The sequence below is a fragment of the Zea mays genome, chromosome 9 (genome assembly GCF_902167145.1).
Source record: "Zea mays cultivar B73 chromosome 9, Zm-B73-REFERENCE-NAM-5.0, whole genome shotgun sequence".
In the NCBI taxonomy this organism is placed as follows: Eukaryota; Viridiplantae; Streptophyta; class Magnoliopsida; order Poales; family Poaceae; genus Zea; species Zea mays.
This window is the reverse complement of record NC_050104.1, coordinates 144,575,805-144,598,730: the sequence shown is the minus strand read 5'-3', so window position 1 is coordinate 144,598,730 and position 22,926 is coordinate 144,575,805. Positions and strand designations below refer to the sequence as shown.

The 22,926-nt window shown below is 46.8% G+C and overlaps 1 protein-coding gene across 3 annotated transcripts; it reads right to left on the bottom strand.

The window, feature by feature from the left end:
• Positions 1-10,635: 10,635 nt before the first annotated feature.
• Positions 10,636-20,672, bottom strand: LOC103639281 (pentatricopeptide repeat-containing protein, chloroplastic-like). Of its 3 annotated transcripts, none has more exons than XM_008662040.3 (12): positions 20,073-20,672; positions 18,532-18,619; positions 18,097-18,301; positions 17,424-17,531; positions 16,924-17,088; positions 16,293-16,847; positions 15,294-15,359; positions 15,113-15,193; positions 14,326-14,423; positions 11,473-11,689; positions 11,277-11,337; positions 10,636-11,178 (listed from the first exon to the last, which is right to left on the bottom strand). In XM_008662040.3, the coding sequence occupies exons 1-12, from the start codon at positions 20,584-20,586 to the stop codon at positions 10,859-10,861; spliced, it is 2,478 nt and encodes an 825-aa protein (XP_008660262.1). In that variant the 5' UTR covers positions 20,587-20,672; the 3' UTR covers positions 10,636-10,858. The 3 variants fall into 3 exon arrangements, with proteins under 3 accessions (XP_008660262.1, XP_008660264.1, XP_008660263.1); XM_008662042.3 differs by having other exon boundaries at positions 16,782-16,847; positions 20,073-20,670; XM_008662041.4 differs by lacking the exon at positions 17,424-17,531 and having other exon boundaries at positions 10,682-11,178; positions 20,073-20,670.
• Between the last annotated feature and the right edge of the window lie 2,254 nt (positions 20,673-22,926).

Sequence of the window (22,926 nt, the reverse complement as noted above, 5' to 3'; positions counted from 1 at the left end):
TGAATGAAAAGGATAGACTCTTAGAAAAACAAGAAGATCTTTTGTATGAAGAGCATGATAAATTTATGAGTGCACAAAATTCTCTTGCTCTAGAAGTTAAAAGGAATGAAATGATTTCTTGTGAACTATCTACTTGTCATAAAACTATCTCTGCTTTACAAGGTGTTAACAATGATTTTAATGCTAAATTAAAAGTAGCAAATAAATCTAATTCTTGTGTAGAACATGTTACAATTTGTACTAGGTGTAAAGATTTTGACATTGATGCTTGTAGTGAACACTTAGTTTCTATTTCAAAATTGAATGATGAATTAGCTAGTCTTAATGCCCAACTTAAGACTAGCAAAAGTGAATTTGAAAAACTAAAATTTGCAAGGGATGCCTACACAATTGGTAGACACCCCTCAATTAAGGATGAACTTGGCTTCAAGAGAGAAGCCAAGAACTTAACAAGCCATAAGGCTCCCATTCCCGCCAAGGAGAAAGGGAAGGCCCCTATGGCTAGTAGTGTGCAAAAGAACCATGCGTTTATGTACCATGATAAGAGACAAACTAGAAATGCTTATAGGAGTTACAATGCTTATGATGATTTTGATTCTCATCACATGTTTGCTTCAAGTTCTTCCTATATGCATGGTAGAAATATGTCTAGGAAAAATGCTATTCATCATATGCCTAGAAAGAATGTTATTCATGCTCCTAGGAAAGTAGTGAATGAACCTTCCACAATTTATTGTGCTTTAAATGCTTCCTTTGCTATTTATAGAAAGGATAGGAAAGTAGTTGCTAGGAAGTTAGGGGCAAAATGCAAGGGAGACAAAACTTGCATTTGGGTCCCTAAGGATATTTGCACTAACCTTGTAGGACCCAACAAGAGTTGGGTACCTAAGACCCAAGCCTAAATTTGCCTTGCAGGTTTATGCATCCGGGGGTTCAAGCTGGATTATCGACAGCGGATGCACAAACCATATGACGGGGGAGAAGAAGATGTTCACCTCCTACGTCAAGAATAAGGATTCCCAAGATTCAATTATATTCGGTGATGGGAATCAAGGCAAGGTAAAAGGGTTAGGTAAAATTGCAATCTCAAATGAGCACTCAATTTCTAATGTGTTTTTAGTTGAGTCTCTGGGATATAATTTACTATCTGTTAGTCAATTATGCAATATGGGATATAACTGTCTATTTACAAATGTAGATGTGTCTGTCTTTAGAAGAAGTGATGGTTCACTAGCCTTTAAGGGTGTATTAGACGGCAAACTTTATTTAGTTGATTTTGCAAAAGAAGAGGCCGGTCTAGATGCATGCTTAATAGCTAAGACTAGCATGGGCTGGCTGTGGCATCGCCGCTTAGCACATGTGGGGATGAAGAACCTTCACAAGCTTCTAAAGGGAGAACACGTGATAGGTTTGACTAACGTTCAATTCAAAAAAGATAGACCTTGTGCAGCTTGTCAAGCAGGTAAACAAGTGGGAGGAGCACATCACAGCAAGAATGTGATGACCACCTCAAGACCTCTGGAGCTGCTACATATGGACCTCTTCGGACCTGTCGCCTATCTAAGCATAGGAGGAAGTAAGTATGGTCCAGTTATTGTTGATGACTTTTCCCGCTTCACTTGGGTATTCTTTTTGCAGGATAAGTCTGAAACCCAAGGGACCCTCAAGCGCTTCCTCAGGAGAGCTCAAAATGAGTTTGAGCTCAAAGTGAAGAAGATAAGGAGCGACAACGGGTCCGAGTTCAAGAACCTTCAAGTGGAGGAGTTCCTTGAAGAGGAAGGGATCAAGCACGAGTTCTCTGCTCCCTACACACCACAGCAAAATGGTGTGGTAGAGAGGAAGAACAGGACGCTCATAGATATGGCGAGGACGATGCTAGGAGAGTTCAAGACCCCCGAGTGCTTTTGGACGGAAGCCGTGAACACAGCCTGCCACGCCATCAACAGGGTCTACCTTCATCGCCTCCTCAAGAAGACGTCATATGAGCTACTAACCGGTAACAAACCCAATGTATCGTACTTTCGTGTATTTGGGAGCAAGTGCTACATTCTAGTGAAGAAGGGTAGAAATTCTAAGTTTGCTCCCAAAGCTGTAGAAGGGTTTTTGTTAGGTTATGACTCAAATACAAAGGCGTATAGAGTCTTCAACAAATCATCGGGTTTGGTTGAAGTCTCTAGCGACGTTGTATTTGATGAGACTAATGGCTCTCCAAGAGAGCAAGTTGTTGATTGTGATGATGTAGATGAAGAAGATGTTCTGACGGCCGCTATACGAACCATGGCGATTGGAGAAGTTCGGCCACAGGAACATGTTGAACGAGATCAACCTTCTTCCTCAACTATGGTGCATCCCCCAACTCAAGACGATGAACAGGTTCATCAACAGGAGGCGTGTGATCAAGGGGGGCACAAGATGATCATGTGATGGAGGAAGAAGCAGAACCGGCACCTCCAACCCAAGTTCGAGTGATGATTCAAAGGGATCATCCCGTCGATCAAATTCTGGGTGACATTAGCAAGGGAGTAACTACTCGGTCTCGATTAGTTAATTTTTGTGAACATTACTCCTTTGTCTCTTCTATTGAGCCTTTCAGGGTAGAAGAGGCCTTGCTAGATCCAGACTGGGTGTTGGCCATGGAGGAGGAACTCAATAACTTCAAGCGCAATGAAGTTTGGACACTGGTGCCTCGTCCCAAGCAGAATGTTGTGGGAACCAAGTGGGTGTTCCGCAACAAACAAGACGAGCACGGAGTGGTGACAAGGAACAAGGCTCGACTTGTGGCAAAAGGTTATGCCCAAGTCGCAGGTTTGGACTTTGAGGAGACGTTTGCTCCTGTGGCTAGGCTAGAATCAATTCGTATCTTGCTAGCATATGCCGCTCACCATTCTTTCAGGTTGTACCAAATGGATGTGAAGAGCGCTTTCCTCAACGGGCCAATAAAGGAGGAAGTGTACGTGGAGCAACCCCATGGCTTCGAGGATGAACGGTACCCCGACCACGTGTGTAAGCTCTCTAAGGCGCTCTATGGACTTAAGCAAGCCCCAAGAGCATGGTATGAATGCCTTAGAGATTTCTTAATTGCTAATGCTTTCAAGGTTGGGAAAACCGATCCAACTCTTTTCACTAAGACATGTGATAGTGATTTGTTTGTGTGCCAAATTTATGTCGATGACATAATATTTGGTTCTACTAATAAAAAGTCTTGTGAAGAGTTTAGCAGGGTGATGACGCAGAAATTCGAGATGTCAATGATGGGCGAGTTGAACTACTTCCTTGGGTTCCAAGTGAAGCAACTCAAGGACGGCACCTTCATCTCTCAAACGAAGTACACGCAAGATCTGCTGAAGCGGTTTGGGATGAAGGACGCCAAGCCCGCAAAGACTCCGATGGGAACCGACGGACACACCGACCTCAACAAAGGAGGTAAGTCCGTTGATCAAAAAGCATACCGGTCAATGATAGGGTCATTACTTTACTTATGTGCTAGTAGACCGGATATTATGCTTAGCGTATGCATGTGTGCTAGATTTCAATCCGATCCTAAGGAGTGTCACTTAGTGGCAGTGAAGCGAATCCTTAGATATTTAGTTGCTACGCCTTGCTTCGGGCTCTGGTATCCAAAGGGGTCTTCCTTTGACTTAATTGGATATTCAGACTCCGACTATGCTGGATGTAAGGTCGATAGGAAGAGTACATCGGGGACGTGCCAATTCTTAGGAAGGCCCCTGGTGTCATGGAACTCTAAGAAACAAACCTCCGTTGCCCTATCCACCGCTGAGGCCGAGTATGTTGCCGCAGGACAGTGTTGCACGCAACTACTTTGGATGAGGCAAACCCTCAGGGACTTTGGCTACAATCTGAGCAAAGTCCCACTCCTATGTGATAATGAGAGTGCTATCCGCATGGCGGAAAATCCTGTTGAACACAGCCGCACAAAGCACATAGACATCCGACATCACTTTTTGAGAGACCACCAGCAAAAGGGAGATATCGAAGTGTTTCATGTTAGCACCGAGAACCAGCTAGCCGATATCTTTACCAAGCCTCTAGATGAGAAGACCTTTTGCAGGCTGCGTAGTGAGCTAAATGTCTTAGATTCGCGGAACTTGGATTGAATTGTAGCATAAATGTGTTTATGCCTTTGATCATGTTCATTCTGCATTTTGTTGCTTATTGTGGTGCTCAAGTTGTACAAACACTCCCTGGACCTCACAAGTCCGTTGCAAAGTGATGCACATGTTTAGGGGGAGATGTGTTACAACTTGACCCTTTGAGACTAACCATATGCTTGAGTTTGCTTGTTTTAGTCTCGAAGGAGAATTGAAAGGGAAAGGTGGAATTGGACCATGAAAGACTTCCACTGCACTCCGATGAGAGGGTAACTTATTCCAAGTTCATCTCATGAACTCTTATTGCCATTTGCTCTTAATTGAAGATTTTGGTGAGGCAATGGGGTTAAAGGGCCAAGATTGATCCCGTTTTGGTGCTTGATGCCAAAGGGGGAGAAAATAAAGGCCAAAGCAATAAATGGATCAACTACCACTTGAGAGATTTGAAAATAGTAGAGTAGAGCTTTTGGTTTGTCAAAACTCTTTCATTGTCTTTTTTGTCAAAAGTTGGCTTCTTGTGGGGAGAAGTAGTGATTATGGGAAAAGGGGGAGTTTTTGAAATCTTTGATCAATCTCTTTTGGAATGACTCTCTTTATGCTTCAACATGTGTGTTTGACTTAGAGATAGAGATTTGAGTTTGATTTGCAAAAACAAACCAAGTGGTGGCAAAGGATGATCCATATATGCCAAAATTGAAACAAAATAAATTTGAGTTTTATTTGAAGTGATTTTGCACTTGTTCTAGTTGCTTTATGTTGTGTTGGCATAAATCACCAAAAAGGGGGAGATTGAAAGGGAAATGTGCCCTTGGGCCATTTCTAAGTATTTTGGTGATTGAGTGCAAACACAAGTGCTTAAATGTAAATTTATGCCCATAGATGAACAAAGTGCAAATCATGAGTAAAGGTATGTTTCTAAGCCTTAGTACATTGGTTTTGTGTACTAATATACTTGTCTAAGTGTTAGAAACAGAGAGAAGAAAGAAGAGAAGAGTTGGCTGTGTACAACCAAATGGCTGTTTCGGTCTGGGGCACCGGACTGTCTGGTGGTGCACCGGACAGTGTCCGGTGCGCCAGACTGCCTCGGGCGAAGAGGCCGCTCTCGGGAATTCGCCGACGGCGTACGGCTATAATTCACCGGACTGTCCGGTGAGCCAATGGTCGGCCGAGCCAACGGTCGGCCGCGGAATCTGCGCGCGACACGTGGCCTGGCCAACGGTCGGAAGGGGGCACCGGACTGTCCGGTGTGCACCGGACATGTCCGGTGCGCCAACGGCTCCCAGATCTTCAACGGTCGGCTGCGCTGTTTATGGAAATAAATCGGGCACCGGACAGTGTCCGGTGTGCACCGGACTGTCCGGTGCGCCCGACGACAGAAGGCAAGGATGGCCTTCCAGATTTGTTCTCAACGGCTCCTAGCTGCCTTGGGGCTATAAAAGGGACCCCTAGGCGCATGGAGGAGAATACCAAGCATTCCTACAACATTCCTAAGCACCAAGACATCGATCTCGCGCATTCGTTTCTTTGTGATAGCATATAGAGCTCTTGTGGAGTTGTGAACTCTTTGAGTTGTGTTGCGAGCTCTTGTTGCTACTTGTGTGCGTGTTGTTGCTCTGATCTTTTGAAGTCTTGTGTGCGTTGCTCATTCCCCCCTTGCTCTGTGTTTCTTTGTGAACTTCAACTGTAAGGGCGAGAGGCTCCAAGTTGTGGAGATTCCTCGCAAACGGGATTGAGAAAAAGCAAACAAAACACCGTGGTATTCAAGTGGGTCTTTGGACCGCTTGATAGGGGTTGATTGCAACCCTCGTCCGTTGGGACGCCACAACGTGGAGTAGGCAAGCGTTGGTCTTGGCCGAACCACGGGATAATCCACTGTGTCATCTCTGTGATTGATCTCCTGTGGAATTGTGTTGTTGAGACTCCTTTCTAGCCACTTGGCAATTATTGTGCTAACACTTAACAAGTTTTTGTGGCTATAAGTCTAAGTTTTACAGGATCACCTATTCACCCCCCCTCTAGGTGCTCTCAGGGTTCCTTTAACTAAGCAAGAGAAGCCTCGGACAACAAGGCCGACCGAGTCGAGGGACTCCTACGCCTCCGGGATACGGATACCTCACTCGTCACCTTTGCACGGGGCGACTCACGCTTGGTGAAGCGGTTCAGACAACCAACAGGCGAGTCTTAGTGCTCGAAAATGAGGAAAAAACACGGCTCCGCGCCAAAAATACATACAGGTTCAGGCCCCGACAGCCACAATGAACAAAAGACCGGCACTCAAGGTGCCATTACAAACGGAACTCCGGTCCCACCTCCGCAGGTACGAACAACCCCACTCGATCAGGGGGCCTGCGGAGCAACAGAAGACCGACGAACGGCGCGCTATCACCCGCTTTAGCAGCGGCAACGACGACGACTTCTGCTCCGGGGGGCCGAACAGCAGCAGCGATGACCTCAGGGCGGATGGTGCTGCCAGGAGGCCCCCGCCCGTGCCCAAACTCGTGAGGCAAGGACAGGCAGAAGGCCGTAGAGTTGGAGGTCGGTCCGTGGGCGGCCCCGGCTATCTCGTCGGCAGAAGAACCTCTTCCAGCTGCCGTGGCGGAAGGCGGCGCCGGGAGCGGCTCCGAAGCCACTCGGGTCTGAGAGTCAGGCACGCGGCAGCTGCCGGCGCCACGAGCGGCGAACGCCCTTCCCCCCGATCACTGAGGGAAGGAGCGGGCCACCGCCCACGCAGGGGCCGACCCCAACTCGGCACACTCCCCTCCCCAGCACTGATGATGAAAATCCTTGAGGCTGAGGGAGGGGCAGAGGCCGCAGCCCGACTTGCTTTCCCCCGCCATCAAACTGGAGGTCGCCGTCTCATGTGACCGCCGACGGAGGGGTGCAGCTGGGCTGCGTGATGAAAATCCTTGAAGCCGAACGATGGCTGAAAGGTACCAACTCCCACGGAGTTGCGTTCCTCCAACGACAAGGCGGAAGGACTGCGGGCATCCCCCATCCGGGGGCTCGGAAGGTGGAAAGACACGATGCATAAGGGAGCGCGAAGACATGGTCGCCTTTCAAGGGGGTCACCCTCCTTTTAAAGGCGACTCTCCCTACTTGTGTCCCCAGCCGTCATGGGCTGAGTCTTCTCCAACACGCTCCAAGGTCCTCCCCCTACGGCGCGGGGGCTGGGTCCCACGCGTCACGCAAGTTGGCCCAGGGCAGAAGAAGCCAAACCGCCGCGCGCGGTGCAGGCAACCGTCCAGCGGTTACAAGCGTCCCCCACTTTTGCCCAGACCAGCGGGTGAAAGGGCGGGCAGCCATGCAGGCGGCATGCAACCGCGCCAAGTGGGCGCACCTCTCCAACTTCCAACGCGCCCAGCATGGAAGCCCACGCCCACGCGTCATGCAACCGTCGCGCCGGTCGCTACGTGCAAGCAACTGCACCGCCACTCGCGCCACCACCGTGCCTCCTCGATTGCGGAATCAGTACCGCGACTCGAGGCGACCCAGCACGCGACCCAGCAGCGCCAGCCTGGCGCGACGGTCAATGCGGCCAAAAATGGGCCGGCAGTAATGGCAGTGGCAGGCGGGCGGGAGCACCGGTCACGTCGTCAGCCAGGCTTGCGTCCCATCCTGGGGTAGTGAGAGAACCCTCTCTCACGGCGTGAAGACGGCGCGTCCGTGTCCCGTTCCTCGAACGACTCGCGCACGCGCAACGGCCGCCCCGCGAACCGCTCGCCCCATCGCATTAACTCCGCGACGGGACAAGCGGCGCCTCTGGCAGGGGAAGCGAGCGACGCTTCGCCTTTGCCATAATGACCGCGTCAAAAAAAGGTACGCCACGTCATTCGATTTCATATCCTTTTCCTTTTTTCCTCTTTCTCTCTCTTACAACAGGGACTGGGAAAGGGGGATACCCCGAAAAGGATCCTTCTCCGTGAAGGAAACAGGCTCCGAGCCTCCCTACTGATCAGAGGTTCGAAGGCTGGCCCCTCGGAGGGGTTTAACAGCCGCCTCAGAGCGCGTGGGCTCCACACCCACTACTGGTCAGAGGTTCGAAGTCCGGCCCCTCGGAAGGGTTCAACGGCCGCCTCAGGCCACTCGGGCTCCGCGCCCACTACTGATCAGGGGTTCGAAGGCTGGCCCTCGAAGGGTTCACAGCCGCCTCAGACACAGAGCGAGGGATGACCATGGGTACGTTCGATACATTGCGCGAGGCATTGCGCGAGGCATTAAGCCCTCGGAGGAGTCAAACCACTCCTCCGAGGCCTCGGGGGCTACACCCGGCGGGTGCGCTCGCGCGCACCCACCGGAACAAAACGCAACCGAGAAAGGCTGGTCCCCTTGCAAAAAAGTGCGACAAAAGCTTCCAAGCGAGTGTTAACACTCCCTTCGAGGCTCGGGGGCTACTGTTGGGGACCATAATTAGGGGTACCCTCAAGACTCCTAATTCTCAGCTGGTAACCCCCATCAGCACAAAGCTGCAAAGGCCTGATGGGTGCGATTAAGTCAGGGATCGGTCCATTCGAGGGACTCGATCACGCCTCGCCCGAGCCTAGCCTCGGGCAAGGGCAGCCGACCCCGGAGGATCTCCGTCTCGCCCGAGGCCCCCCTCCAGCGACGAACATACTTCCGGCTCGCCCGAGGCCCTGTCTTCGCCAAGAAGCAACCCTGACCAAATCGCCGCGCCAACCGACCAAATCGCAGGAGCATTTAATGCAAAGGTGGCCTGACACCTTTATCCTGACGCACGCCCTTCAGTCGACAGAGCCGAAGTGACCGCAGTCACTTCGCCGCTCCACTGACCGACCTGACAGAAGGACAGCGCCGCCTGCGCCGCACCGACTGTTGTGCCACTCGACAGAGTGAGGCTGACAGGCAGTCAGGCCCGGCCTTAGGCACCATAGGAAGCTCCGCTTCGCCCGACCCAGGGCTCGGACTTGGGCTCAGCCCCAGAAGACGGCGAACTTCGCTCCGCCCTACCCAGGGCTCGGACTTGGGCTCAGCCCCGGAAGACGGCGAACTCCGCTCCACCCGACCCAGGGCTCGGACTCGGGCTAAGCCCCGGAAGACGGCAAACTCCGCTCCGCCCGACCTAGGGCTCGAACTCGGGCTAAGCCCCGGAAGACGGCGAACTCCGCTCCGCCCGACCCAGGGCTCGGACTCGGGCTAAGCCCCGGAAGACAGCGAACTCTGCTCCGCCCGACCCAGGGCTCGGACTCGGGCTCAGCCCCTGAAGACGACGAACTCCGCTTCGCCCGACCCCAGAGCTTGGACTCAGCCCTGGCCTCAGCCGACGGTCTCCGCCTCGCCCGACCCAGGGGCTCGGACTCGACCTCGGCCTCGGAAGACAAACTCGACCTCGACCTCGGAGGAGCCTCCACATCGCCCAACCTAGGGCGCGGACCGGCCACGTCAACAAGAGACGCCATCATTACCCTACCCCAAGCTGACTCAGGCTACGGGAAACGAGACTGGCGTCCCATCTGGCTCGCTCCGCCAGAAAAAGTAATGATGGCGCCCCGCACGCTCTGTGACGATGGCAGCTCTCAGCCCCCTTATGGAAGCAAGAGGACGTCAGCAAGGACTCGACAGCCCCGACAGCTGTCCTTCCGCCAGGCTTCAGCGCTCCTCCGACGGCCACGACACCACACGAACCGGGTGCCAAAACCTCTCCGGCTGCCACGATGGCATGTACTTAGGGCGCTAGCTCTCCTCCGCTAGACACGTTAGCACTCTGCTACACCCCCATTGTACACCTGGATCCTCTCCTTACGCCTATAAAAGGAAGGACCAGGGCCCTCTTACAGAGGGTTGGCCGCGCGGGGACGAGGACGAGACAGGCGCTCGCGTGAGGCTGCTCGCTCCCTCTCCCGCGTGGACGCTTGTAACCCCCTACTGCAAGCGCACCCGACCTGGGCGCGGGACGAACACGAAGGCCGCGGGATTTCCACCTCTCTCACGCCCGTCTCCGGCTGCCTTTTCCCCCCCTTCGCGCTCGGCCTCGCGCCGACCCATCTGGGCTGGGGCACGCGACGACATTTCACTCGTCGGCCAGGGACCCCCCGATCTCGAAACGCCGACACTGCTATTATACCTGACATTGTATTTGTACATGGCAATATCAGTAATTTCCTTAGCCAAGATCACGCCCTCAGCTCAGTATTTTGAAGTACCAAATTGACATGAGTGAAGACTTTGTAATCTAGTTACTCACATATATATTTGAACACCAGTTGTTGTGTTATTTATTTCTGCTAGAGAACTGTTTCGTGGAAAACATTTCTGCCAGATATGTACTGGAATTTGATACATAACACATGTGATTTAGGCTATCTTCAACGGCTTATCCATACTCAAACTCTACTCTGTGAACAGTGTAGTCTACAGTATAAACTACTCTGTAAACAATGTAGTCTACAATATAAACTAATGGACACGGTCTGATCTTAGATCGGCTGGGCCTCGTATCTCGTGAAACTTCCATGTTGAAATGGAAATGGGATAACCCGGTTTGAATGGAAATGAACTGGACATTGATATATAACAGTATGAATGCTTGATGCCTTTAGAAACACGACCATTAAATCAACACAGAAGCACAGTTTATTGCCTGCCAACAAGTCCCTTTTCAAGTCGTGTCAGTGTGCCTGGAATACCAGGAGCAGTAACCTGTTTTCATATGTACACCCAATCCTGGAATAGCTGTGCTGATTTACTGGTATACTAAATGGACCAAAAAGGTAGTTTAAGCCTTTAAGGAAATGTCACTCTGCAATCCTCACGGCTTTCTTCCTTAACCAATGGTTAAGTGAGTTGATAGGGATTTTTATCATTCCCTGTGGTCTCCTAGTAAATTCTTTGGATATTTGCTCTAAATTACTTCTAGATTTAGTCGGTGCTTTGGGTTTTGATGAAACGGGAGGGCAGCTTCCAGGTCCAATCAAAACTTCAAGACCCAGATCATCCGTCAAAACAGTAACTATTGCCTGCACGACGTCAACTGCACTAGTTGTGGTTTCAGCTTCAGTTGTTGATGTCTTCTCATGACCCGTGATGATAACCACATCATCCTGGACCACTCTTCCTGATCAATGTTTCAAAAGGCATTGAGGTATCAAAATAGAGGCTTAGCATCTATGTTTCTTTATTGTAGTAGGAAAGGAAGTGACAGCTCAACATTACCTAGGAGGTATTGCTCTTTGATCTTCCGAAGGACAGAGAGAACAACAATTCGAGCTTCAACCTGCAGAACACATGGTATTATGGTAAGCACAAAAAATAGTGATGGTTTCTGTAAATCACATATCATTAAAATCGATCATGTTCATGTGTCAGATTGTTTGTGTATCATAACTTGAATTGGTTGCATGTCATTTACCTTTGAAAGGCCACGAACATCGACAATTTGGTTCTGATCAGTATCTTTTTGCAAGACTGTTACGACTTTCTCAAGAAACAGGTTGAACGATTCTTTCCTCTCAGTCTCAGGTTGTAGATCCAAATTGTAAAAATCTTGATTATCACTGCGACTAGACAGAACTCCTTCACACCATTCCACTATTAATTCCTTGAGATAATAATCATTTGCCTGAAACCTGGAATGGGAAATTAGGCTGTCAGTATGTTTCCTACAATGGAATAGTGGAATTAGAGGCAGTAGACACTTAGGCATGAGATAGCAACTAAAGCTTCAGTGAATTACATCCTCTGCTGGTACCTTTTTGTTGTTAAAATAATTGTAGCTTCGAGCAATTCTAGTTTCCATTAATTATGGTGTACTCCATGAATTTTACACTGGAACATTTATATCAGATAAACCTTTGTTCTTTATTTAATACAATCACAAATTACTGTCAAAGTGGTAGTCTTATAATATGGAAAGAGTAGAGTTGTCGACGAAGCAATTGTATACTGCCTTCAAAGTATCAAAGAAACAGCATATTATCGTTCTTGTGGGAAACACTAATCGTAGCTTAGGGTTGAGACTTGTATTAATAGACCAAGAGATGTTGGACCTCACCCATTACACAAGGATATGAAGGTAATTACAAGGGGCTAACCCCAAAAGCCTAAATGGGGTTCTAACCCCGCAGTATCAACTCTATCTTGTACAGATATTGAGACTGGATCGTAAATCGGCGAAGACACTTGACGGCAACCCCTTGGTGAAGATGTCAGCGAGCTGCAGCGTGGTCGGGACGTTGAGAACCCGAACATCACCGGGGACGACACGCTCACGGACGAAGTGCAGGTCGATCACCATGTGCTTGGTGCGCTATGTTGCACGGGATTGGTGGAGAGGTAGACCGCGCTGACGTTGCCGCAGTAGACGAGGGTGGCACGCTGGAGGGGACTGTGAAGCTCCTGGAGAAGCTGGCGCAGCTAGGAGGCCTCTGCCACGCCGTTGGCCACAGCGCGGTACTCGGCCTCTGCGATGGAGCGAGAGATGACGGGTCGTCGCTTGGCGGCCCAGGAGACAAGGTTGGCGCCCAGGAACACGGTACAACCGGAAGTGGACCGGCGTGAGTCGGGACAGTCGGCCCAGTCAGCGTCGGTGTATACCACGACCTCCGATGTCAGGGAGGGTCAGAGTAGAAGGTCGTCATCGAGTGAGCCACGGAGGTAGCGAAGGATCGCTTAAGAACAGTGAGATGGGGCTCCCGGGAGGTGTGCATATGAAGGCACAACTGATGGATGGCGTAGGGAATATCAGGCCTGGAGAAGGTTAGATACTGGAGCGCGCCGGCGACCGGTGGTCCATCATCCTCAGAGAGCTTCGCCTGAATGTCGGCAGGTGTAGAGCAGGGCTTGCAGTCGGACATGCTCGCCCTCTCCAGGATGTCGAGAGCGTACTGGCGCAGGTGGAGGAAGAGACCATGAGACCGGCGCTCGGCGGTGATGCCGAGGAAGTGGAGGGGCCCAGGTCCATCGCGAACTCCCGTTGAAGAGCGTCGATCGTGCGCTGAAGGTCGGCGGTGGACGTCGTGAGCACGATGTCGTCGACATAGAGGAGGTAGACGGGGAAGGAGGTAGATGAACAGGGACATGTCCGACTTGGCCTCGATGAAGTCGATGGAGGCCAAGTAGGAAGTGAAGCGACTGTACCAGGCCCGCGGCGCTTGTTTGAGGTCGTACAGGGAGCGGTTCAACTGGCACACCAAATTCGGACTAGCGGAGTCGACGAAGCCGGTGGGCTGGCTGCAATAGACCATCTCTGTCAGAGTGTCGAGGAGGAAGGCATTCTTGACATCGAGCTGATAGACCGCCCAGTCCCGAGAGAGTGCGAGGGAGAGGACGACTCGAACGGTGACAAACTTGACAACGGGGCTGAAGGTCTCATCGTAGTCCACTCTGAGGCGTTGGGAGAAACCCCGAAGGACCCAATGAGGAGGTGGACGGAGGAGCCGACGAGGATGCGACGATGTCGGTCCACGCGAGAGCGACGAGAGCGGGGTGGTAGGCGGGGAAACCCGGCGAGGGACACCACGCGCGCTGCTGCTGCACAGTGAGGCAGCGGGGAGGATGCCGAGAAGCGAGAAGTGGCTCGAGTCCGGCGATGAAGGGGGGGCCCGACCGAGAAGGAGCCTGCGGCGGGGAGGAGGTTGGCCACCGAGAAGGAGCCCACAGCGAGGAGGCCAACCACAGTGGCGGGGAGGAGGCCGATCGTGACGTCGAGGAAAACGGGGCCCGCGGAGGTGAGGAGGCCAGTGTCAAGGAGAAGGGCAGTGGTCGTGGCTGTACTGCGCAAGCCGACCCCCGAGACCGCACCTGCAGTGTAGGCGCTGGAGAGGCCAAAGCGCAAGCCCGCGCCCATGCCTACATTGCTCAAGGCGACGGCAAAACGCCCGGCCGCGCCCGCGGCAGCGGCAGCGGTGCGCCCGTCCGCGCCCGTGGCTTCAGGAGACGCGCTAGAGGGTGGGGGCTCCATGGGGAAGGTGGCCGACAGAAGAGGTGGCCAGCGGGAGAGACTGGACGATGGTAGGGGCTGGTCGGTGGGAGAAGAGAGGTGCCGGCGAGCAGGGGGAGGCCGGCGGCTGAGGGGGGAGAGAGAAAAGAGAAATTGGAACCTAGCTCTATACCATGTGGGAAACCCTACCCTAGCTTAGGGTTGGGACTTGTATTAATAGACCAAAAGATGTTGGGTCTTGCCTATTACACTAGGATATTAAGGTAATTACAAGGGGCTAACCCCAAAACTCTAAACGGGGTTCTAACAGTTCTAGTCACATACCCTGCTTTCCTCATCTCCTGATATATCGCTAAACACTGTTGGACCTCCTGTAGTGATCCATAATTGATGCGTGCTGCCAGGAGAGTTTTGTACGTCACCTGAAAATGAACTCCTATGTCAATGCAATTACATCGACGGAATGTTTGCAGGTTGATGTAGAGCAAACCATTGGGCTGTGCATAGGGGTGGTAATGGGCTCTAGATTTTATACTACAAAATTTAAGGATCAAATCGGATTAGGATCAAGCTCTATTCCTATTCATTTTTGAACTAAAATTAATTAAGGATCCTAACTTACTGTGAACAAATATTTGAATCGTGATCCATTATCACCCCTAACCGTGCATGTGTTGTATCATAATGTCTAACATCAACAGGCTACAGGGGCTATCCAACTAATCAACCCAAATAACTGACACAAATAAATTATGCATGCATCTGAGGCATTTAGCAGTCAACAATAGGCACAAGCTACTCTGGATGAAATTAACAACACTTTAGTAATCACTCCGTTCCAAATTATAAGATGTTTTGGCATTCTTAGATACATTTCTTTTACTTTGTATGTAAACATAATGTATAGCTAGATGCATAGCAAAAAATGTATCTAGAAAAGTAAAAACATCTTATAATTTGGAACAAATGGAGTACAATGTATAAAGCCTAAGCTTTCATCTGAACCTTAAATGCTGCCAGGTGCCAAATAGCTCATAGGAAGCACCAAATCTTATAGTTAAGAAAAAGCAAAGCATCAAAGTTTTGTACCTAAGTTTTAGATAAAACTCACCAAATTGGGCTTCAGTTGGTGTGTTTTCATTTCTTCAAATAAGTGCAGTGCTAACTTCAAATCTTTGTTTTCAACACACGCCTGGAGGATATTGTAGCAAAAACTTACTGGCAGACAATAAGTCTATAAATAAAAAAGAAGTGCCGATTAATCAAGTAAAAGGTGTTGTCCAGTGACCAACCTTAATAGCAACAGTATATGCAGAGACATTAAGTCTCATCCCAACTCGCTGCATTCTCCTTAGTGCCTATGTCAAAATGAAAACGATAACAATAATTAATTTATTATTTATTAGGGAAAAACTAAAACCGTAACAATCCACATTAAGAAATAAGTGCCGTCCTATGTTTATCCAGATAAAAAAAATCACATGAACATTGTCAACAGTGCGAGGACAGTACAGAAAATGGAAAGGCATACTACATAGATATGAGCATCTTCTGCAACTGTGATACTGAGAAATTGAATTACCATGGAATGCAAATTAAGGGTAGGCCTAGTGCAGTGACGAGAGCTGTCTCACTAAGTCACCGGACCATGGGTTCGGATCAGCCTCTCCGCATTTTCAAGAAAAAGGCTCGCCTCGGCTTATCCCATTCCCAGACCCCACTTAGGGCTTGTTCGGTTATTTTCAATCCATATGGATCGGAGGGGATTGATACGGATTGGAGGGGATTTTGACTTATTAGGGATTGAAACCCTCTCAATCCCCCTCAATCCATATGGATTGGGGTAAGACCGAACAAGCCCTTAGGCCTTGTTCGGTTATTTCTATGCCTCATGGATTGGGAGGGATCGGAAAAATTTATGAAGAAGTTTGACTTACTATGGATTGAAACCTACCTAATCCCCTCCAATCCATATGGATTTTGATGAAACCGAACAAGCCCTTATGTGGGAGCTTCTGGCACTAGGTCTACCCTTTTTATTTTTGCAGCCAGAACTCCACAAGCTAAGTGGGTTCATAAAATAATTCAGTATATGTTGTATCATCTAAATCTTTTAGTTCTTTGATTCTATGTCCACAAGAGGTATATCAAACTCTTATAAAGTTGAATACTTGAACATAATACAAACGACAAAGGCATATTTAGTTGACACAAAAGTTGATATAAGGCCAAATGTCATAGCAGATTATATTGTGCAAAAGATATCAACATAAAACTTTGAAGCGTGAAACCTGAACAGCTCCATCCCTATTTTGAGAAGATCCATAAATATCTATGAGTATAGACCAGCTAATAAGATCAGGACAAAGGCCATTCCGCCTCATTTCGTTCATGGTAGACTTTGCACGTTCTGCATTAGTACCACAAGCCTTCATTAAGATGTTATAGGTTGTGACTGTTGGCCTGAATGGAACCACCAATATAGTACTGTCATTATTAGGATACTCTTTACAGAATGTAAAGCCACCATCAATAACTCTCTTCTGTTCAGAGGATAGAGAGATCTTGATACCAGACTCCTTCCAACTGTAGAACAAGCGGAAAGCTCTATCATATTGGCATGACTTGACACATGCAGTAAGGATAATATTGAAGCATGGGGCAGTAGGTTGGCAGCCATCCCTTATCATTTCTTTGAGGATCTCTATTGCACGATCAACCAGACCAGAATTTGCATAAGCATTGATTAACGATGACCATGTTACTAGGTTAAGACGAACCCCGTTTGCTTGCATATCCTCTTTGATGTTGGAAGCCATCTTCCACATTTTTGCATCTGCAAACACCTGGAATTTAAAGAGAAAAGAATTCTGGAAACCATAAAAAGCCATAATGCATGGACAACAACAAGAGCCCCCATACCTTCATCATTGTACTATATGTGAAAACATCTAGCTTTAAAAGGCCATCACGTTCCTTTTTCTTCATTTCCTCATAAATTTCTTGAGCCAAGTTGAATTCTCTGACACTGCAGCATGTCTTGAGAAGAATATTATATGAAGTCAAATCAGGAGGGACACCAAGATTCTGCAAAAACACAAAATGGTGTAAACAGTAGCTTAAGGTCACTGTGTGTCTGCACTGTGCATAAGATTATAAAACATATTCGGTCATGGATGAAGGAAAAGTGAATCAAAGGAACAACCAAAAGCAGTGTAAATATTGTTTTAGTGAATATAATTTAAAACAACATGAACAACCATGCAATAGCAGACAGAAATTGGGCAGAACATAGCAAATTAGAAGAACTAGATACATTAGGCCGGCCACAAAAAAGGCAAAATGTGATGCAACAGAATCAATCTGATGAAGCTAAAACAGCCTACCTATGAACAGCAACAATAAAGTAGAAAATGCATTACTTGCATATGCTTGTAGACTGAAAAGTTGTAGCTCAAGCTATGGGCATTAACATTCATTAGGCTGTTGAAGACATAGGTATTTGGAGTAATCTTATCAGCAAGCAGCCCCTGCACATGATTCACATGTATGATATATGAGTGAAGTCTGGAACCGCCTGAGTATTAGAGCACCTGTCTACAGCAGGTGAACAAAAGGTACTTAGTTGGATAAAATTTGTGTATTCCTCTTTGTTAGACAAAGATGCAGCGAGCCAGCGACCCTATGGGCCTGTGCATCCTATTGGGCCTATTGCCTACATGGTTAGGGTAGATAGATTGATATCTACTAGGCAAGGATCACCACTGGTTCTGTTTCTATAAACCTAGGTCATCCTTGCCTATACATGTGTAACCTCATATCCCTAATAATCAATCTACTATCTTTGTGCCAAATCTTACATTCTTTCATCTTAGAGAGAGAGAACTTTAACGAATAAGGGATTTAATTTGATTTTTCTTAATTAGCAATGACTACAAAGATATCCCTTTTAGACACACCTTATTAGCTTTAAATATATGGAACTCTCTAAACTTAGGGAACCTATTTCTAATTCAATGAATATATCTATGAATGTAAAGCAGCAAACTCAGCAAACAGTCAAAATAACTGTAGTCAGTGAGGGATATCAAGTACCTCAAATATAATTCGAGCCTGTACAGAAGAGCCACAATGGCCACATATATCTATTATACTTCGGCATGCAAACATATTGATGCCTCCAAGCTGATTCTTAAGGGCTCCAAAGATCAATAAAGCATTTTTCAACTCCTTTCTTTTTCCAAAAGCTTCCATGGTATTGCAGAGTAAAAGTTGGGAACTAGGAAATATGCGTGCATACCTTCATGTCAAAAAAACAATGCATTGCAGGTATCAAGATTGATGGAAAGAATATGAAATTTTAACAAATCTCAAGAGTATGATCCAAGAATGAAACCCACTACTATGTATTGCATAAAGCTTAAATCTCCCGCAAGAAACATGCCATGCAAACACTAACATCCTTGAAGTAATCATCATGTAGTTAGTTGACAGAATTTGACATGTTAAATGAAGATGTGATAAGATCACCTTATAGCTATATCTGGGTCACGCTGCTTGACAAATATTTTCAGTACATCCATGGGGTTCACGATGTCTTGAACATAGAATCCATATCCTAAACAAATAATAGATCAAAGCAAAATATTAACAACAATTCAAATTTAATGAATGGACATCTAAAGCATGAGTAGGGGAGAATTGATAGAAAAAAGGAACCCCCTCCATTACAACTTATAAGATATTTTGGCTTTTCTAGATACATTGCTTTTACTATGTATCTAGACATAGTGTGTATCTAAGTGTATAACAAAAGCTATGTATCTAGAAAACCCAAAACGTCTTATAGTTTGAAATGCAGGTTGTACCCATGAAGAGTGTTGCCGGATATACAGCAATGAAGATTTTCAAGTTTAAACAAACAAAATATAGGAAAATAGTATGTAGGTGACATGCAGATGAGTGCACCTCATCAGTAATTATGTGAACCATACAATGTACAGTAATCAAACGCAGAATTCCAGAACATAAATAGCAATATATAGCAAGCAAAGACCTTCTCACATTGGTCGACAAAACCCTCCGAACCTTTGCCCCACCCATACACAGTGGCACCATAGCCATGTGAGAACAACCACGACAGGGTCAGGCCTTACACCTGTGCTTTGGCGTGAAATAAACTAACCACAGCCTGAAATCCGCTCCGACGAGGAGTCGAACTCAGGGCCTAAGGAGTGCTACTCAAATCACCTAACCATCTCAGCTGCCCGGGGGTTGTCTTACCCCTATCAGGTCGATTTTTTTCTATATAGTAAGCAAATAGCTGTTTATTATGTTTGTCTGCATGTCCAAGTCATTATACAATATGTACATGAAAAAATGACATCCTGCGGAAATAAATAAGATGTATCATCTCACCAATTAAACAGGTATAACCAGGTAGAAACCATGAGTCAACTACTAGCTAATGATATCAAACAAATTGATTATCTCGCTGAAATTAGCATCATAACTGCAGCCTTGGTACTGGCATGCTAATTTGTGCATGAAAACTACTAAACCACTTAAATCATTCAATAAACTAAAGAGATTGGTGCATCGAGCATGAAATCCACTACTACTACTGATTAGAACTTCTGAGAGATCCAAATCCGCCCATGAGGCACTTGTAAGAACAGGGTAAGCAGGTGATCATCAGTGCATAAAGCTACAATAGCAAACCAGTCGTGATTAATGCACCAACCAAGGTAGGTGAATCAACTAGTTGAAGTGTAGACTTCATACCAACATTATGATATATGATAGGTGGAAAGCCCTAACTAAGGTCATGTTTGTTTCCCTACTAGATTATATAAGCTGGATTATGGTGAAATGGTAGGAGGCTAAAATATCACTTTAGAATCACAAGTAAGCTGAAATAAGTTATACAATACTAGCTTATTTCACCTTATTTGTGGTCCTAAAGTGATATTTTACCCTAGTACCCTCCCAACATAATCCAACTTATATAATTAGTAAGGAAACAAACACATCCTAAAGCATAGACATGAAACGATTGGGGGTAATATTACGAGCTAGCGCCTCGACGACCTCCACGAACTCCACCATTCGTCGCTCCTCCAGCAACATCCGGCAGGCGCCGGCGACAGCGTTGGACGCGTCGGCGTCGAGCATCTCGACTACCGGCACGCGCACGCGCTCGGCGTCTCGGAAGAACTCGAGCATGAAGGGCAGTCCGCGCTCGCGGACAGCGGCGGCGACGCCGCGCGACAGGAGACGGGCGCTGATGCGGGCCGCGAAGCTGGGGTCGTTGCACGCGGCTGCGCGGAGGCCCTCGGCGGCTAGGAGGAAGTCTCGTAGGCGGCCGGCGCCCGCGAGGTTAGATGCGACGCGGGCGTAGTACTTGATGGCGGCGGGGTCGCGGCCGACGCCGACGTCGGAGAGTAGGGGGAGCGCCTTGGCCCTGGGTTTGGGTTTAGGTTTGGAGTTGGCATTGGGGGTGGCGGTGGTAGGTTGCGAGCGGCGACGGCGGCGGTGGTGAGGGGACGGTGGCTGCGTGGACGAGGAGGTCATGGCCAAGGCCATGGCGGGGGAGCGGGACTGTGGGAGTGGAGATGGAAGCTACGCGTTTCCAAACTGGGTTTTTGGGTGGCGTGGATTCTATTCGTTTGGATAGAAAGCTCACTGTGTGGAGTGGATTCTATTCATTTTCTTAGAATTTTGGACCTAAAATAGTTTAAATTAAAAGATAGCTTAGATGTTCTTTTAAGCCCTGTTTGGATCTTTATAATTGAATTTTAGTCTAGTAATAATAATTTAGGTAAATAATAATTAATTAATTATAGTTTTATGTGAAATATATGTATACTATTATTAGCAATATATGGAAGATATTTACGTGCTACATTTTTACTACATTAGTAAGGCGTCCATATGACAAATCTAAAAGATATTAAAGTGAACGCACAATAAATGGGTGTTTAAATGCACTAGAACTAATAGTTAGTTGGCTAAAAATTGTTAGTGAAATTAGCTAGCAAACAAATAACTACCTAACTATTAACTAATTTACTAAAAATAGCTAATAGCTAAACTATTAGCTAGAGTGTTTGGATGTCTTAACTAATTTTAGCCACTAACTATTAGAATCGTGATAAAAGTGATGGGGATAACGAGAGGCGCAAAAGTTCATGAGTCGTGAGACTTGTGCCACTGATGTTATTGTTAGCTAAAATAATAATAGAATAACCATTTTTGTTTAGTTAAGGACCTTTACATATTATCACATATAACTTTATATGAATTGTACCTTTTATGTCACAGTAGCAGCAATATACATGCGATTTTATCTGACCTCTGATAGGATAGTTGTATATGCCAAGACGGGTAAACAAAAAAAGCAAAAGAATTTGGCAGAATATTGTCATTCATTTAGTCTGCGTCTCTGTAATTAGTTTTATAATTAAACTATATTTAATACACATAGTTGACATTCAAATGTTCGATATGACACATACTAAATTTTAGTCAGAAAACCAAGCACCCCAGTCGAACCGATCGACTCTCCACCGGCTCCATCCTCGGTACACACCATAAAAACGGATATTATCTGTACCATATTTGTTTTCATTTTTACTCTATAGATTCATATCGGATATAAATATTATTGAGTTGTGTCAGATAAGATTTGAATGAATAACAACATCTTGAATAACAACATTGACTATATGGATTGTAACACCCGGAATCCTGTGCTGAGAATTATGAATGTTTCTCTAGGAGTTTTAAGATAAAAGGACTTCTAATAAAAATTTCCGTCCTCTATAAAATATAATAATAGGCAAGAATGTGTATTAGAAGCATAGACCTAAAACCTAAAGCTAGGACTTGAAGCCGCAAACAAGGGAGAGACTTTCAAACTAATTATTATTTCTTTTAATCAAAACCATCCTTAAAAATAATTGAACTAAAATAATTCGTAAGAAAGATTATATATTAACATAGCCGAAATAAATATAACTAAAGAGGATTATTTATCTTAAGCGTGCATTCAAAGATAAAATTTCCTTAAAAATAATATGTGTATAATCCATCATTAAAGCATTTATCTAAATGGATACAAATAAATAAAAGAAATAAGTATAAGTTATGCACCATGCTTGACCTTTGGGTGTGAATTCTTGTATTCAAAACTAAATCTAAAATTGAATTATGAAAATTGAAAACTAAAATCCGAAAAGATCAAAAGAAAGGAGAAAATAAAAAGGAAAATGTAAAAGAATAAAGGAAGCCAGCGTCTGGGCCTATTCTTCTCTGCCTCAGCCCATTCCCCACTATCTCCGCGCGGCCCATTGGCTCCCCAACCCGCGCGGCCCAGCCGGGGGATACACGTGCGCTGGCTAGCGGGCCCGTCTCGTCAGCCCCTTGCTCCGCTTCCGCGCCGCGTTGTGAAGCGCCCTAATCCTCTGGGACTCAAATGTGATACAATTACTAGTCCCAGTAGGCTAGTAAACATATTTATACAACAGATGATTCCAGATCTGCTTAAACGAGATAAACCTATGAATGTGACGAACAACTTTAAGAGTTGGTCCACAACTCGGGATATAACATCAGAGTGGGGCTGAAGCAGCCCGATATACGCAGCGAAGCAAATCAGTGGTCCAACAGCCACAGGCAAGGTTGGGAACAATCGTAACTCTTACCCAATCTCCTTTTCTGAAAAACAACAAATAAGCAAGGGTGAGTACAAACGTACTCAGCAGCCCACCTTCACCCGCGGAATGAGGAAATCAGATATAATGCATGGAATATGTGGAGCTCAGGATATTTTGCAGAAACAACAATATTTTATACAGGGTTGTTTTGTAAAACATTTTGTATTTTGCAAAGCGCATCCTCTCCCAAAGGAGCAGGAAGTTTTTT

Excerpts from the sequence above, each read along its gene's own strand:
- LOC103639281 (XM_008662040.3), bottom strand. The coding sequence starts at position 20,586 with ATGGCCTTGGCCATGACCTCCTCGTCCACGCAGCCACCGTCCCCTCAC. Across the intron at positions 11,338-11,472 it reads ATGTTCGTGGCCTTTCAAAG|GTTGAAGCTCGAATTGTTGT; the intron begins GTAAATGACATG and ends TGTGTTCTGCAG. Across the intron at positions 11,179-11,276 it reads CAAAGAGCAATACCTCCTAG|GAAGAGTGGTCCAGGATGAT; the intron begins GTAATGTTGAGC and ends AACATTGATCAG.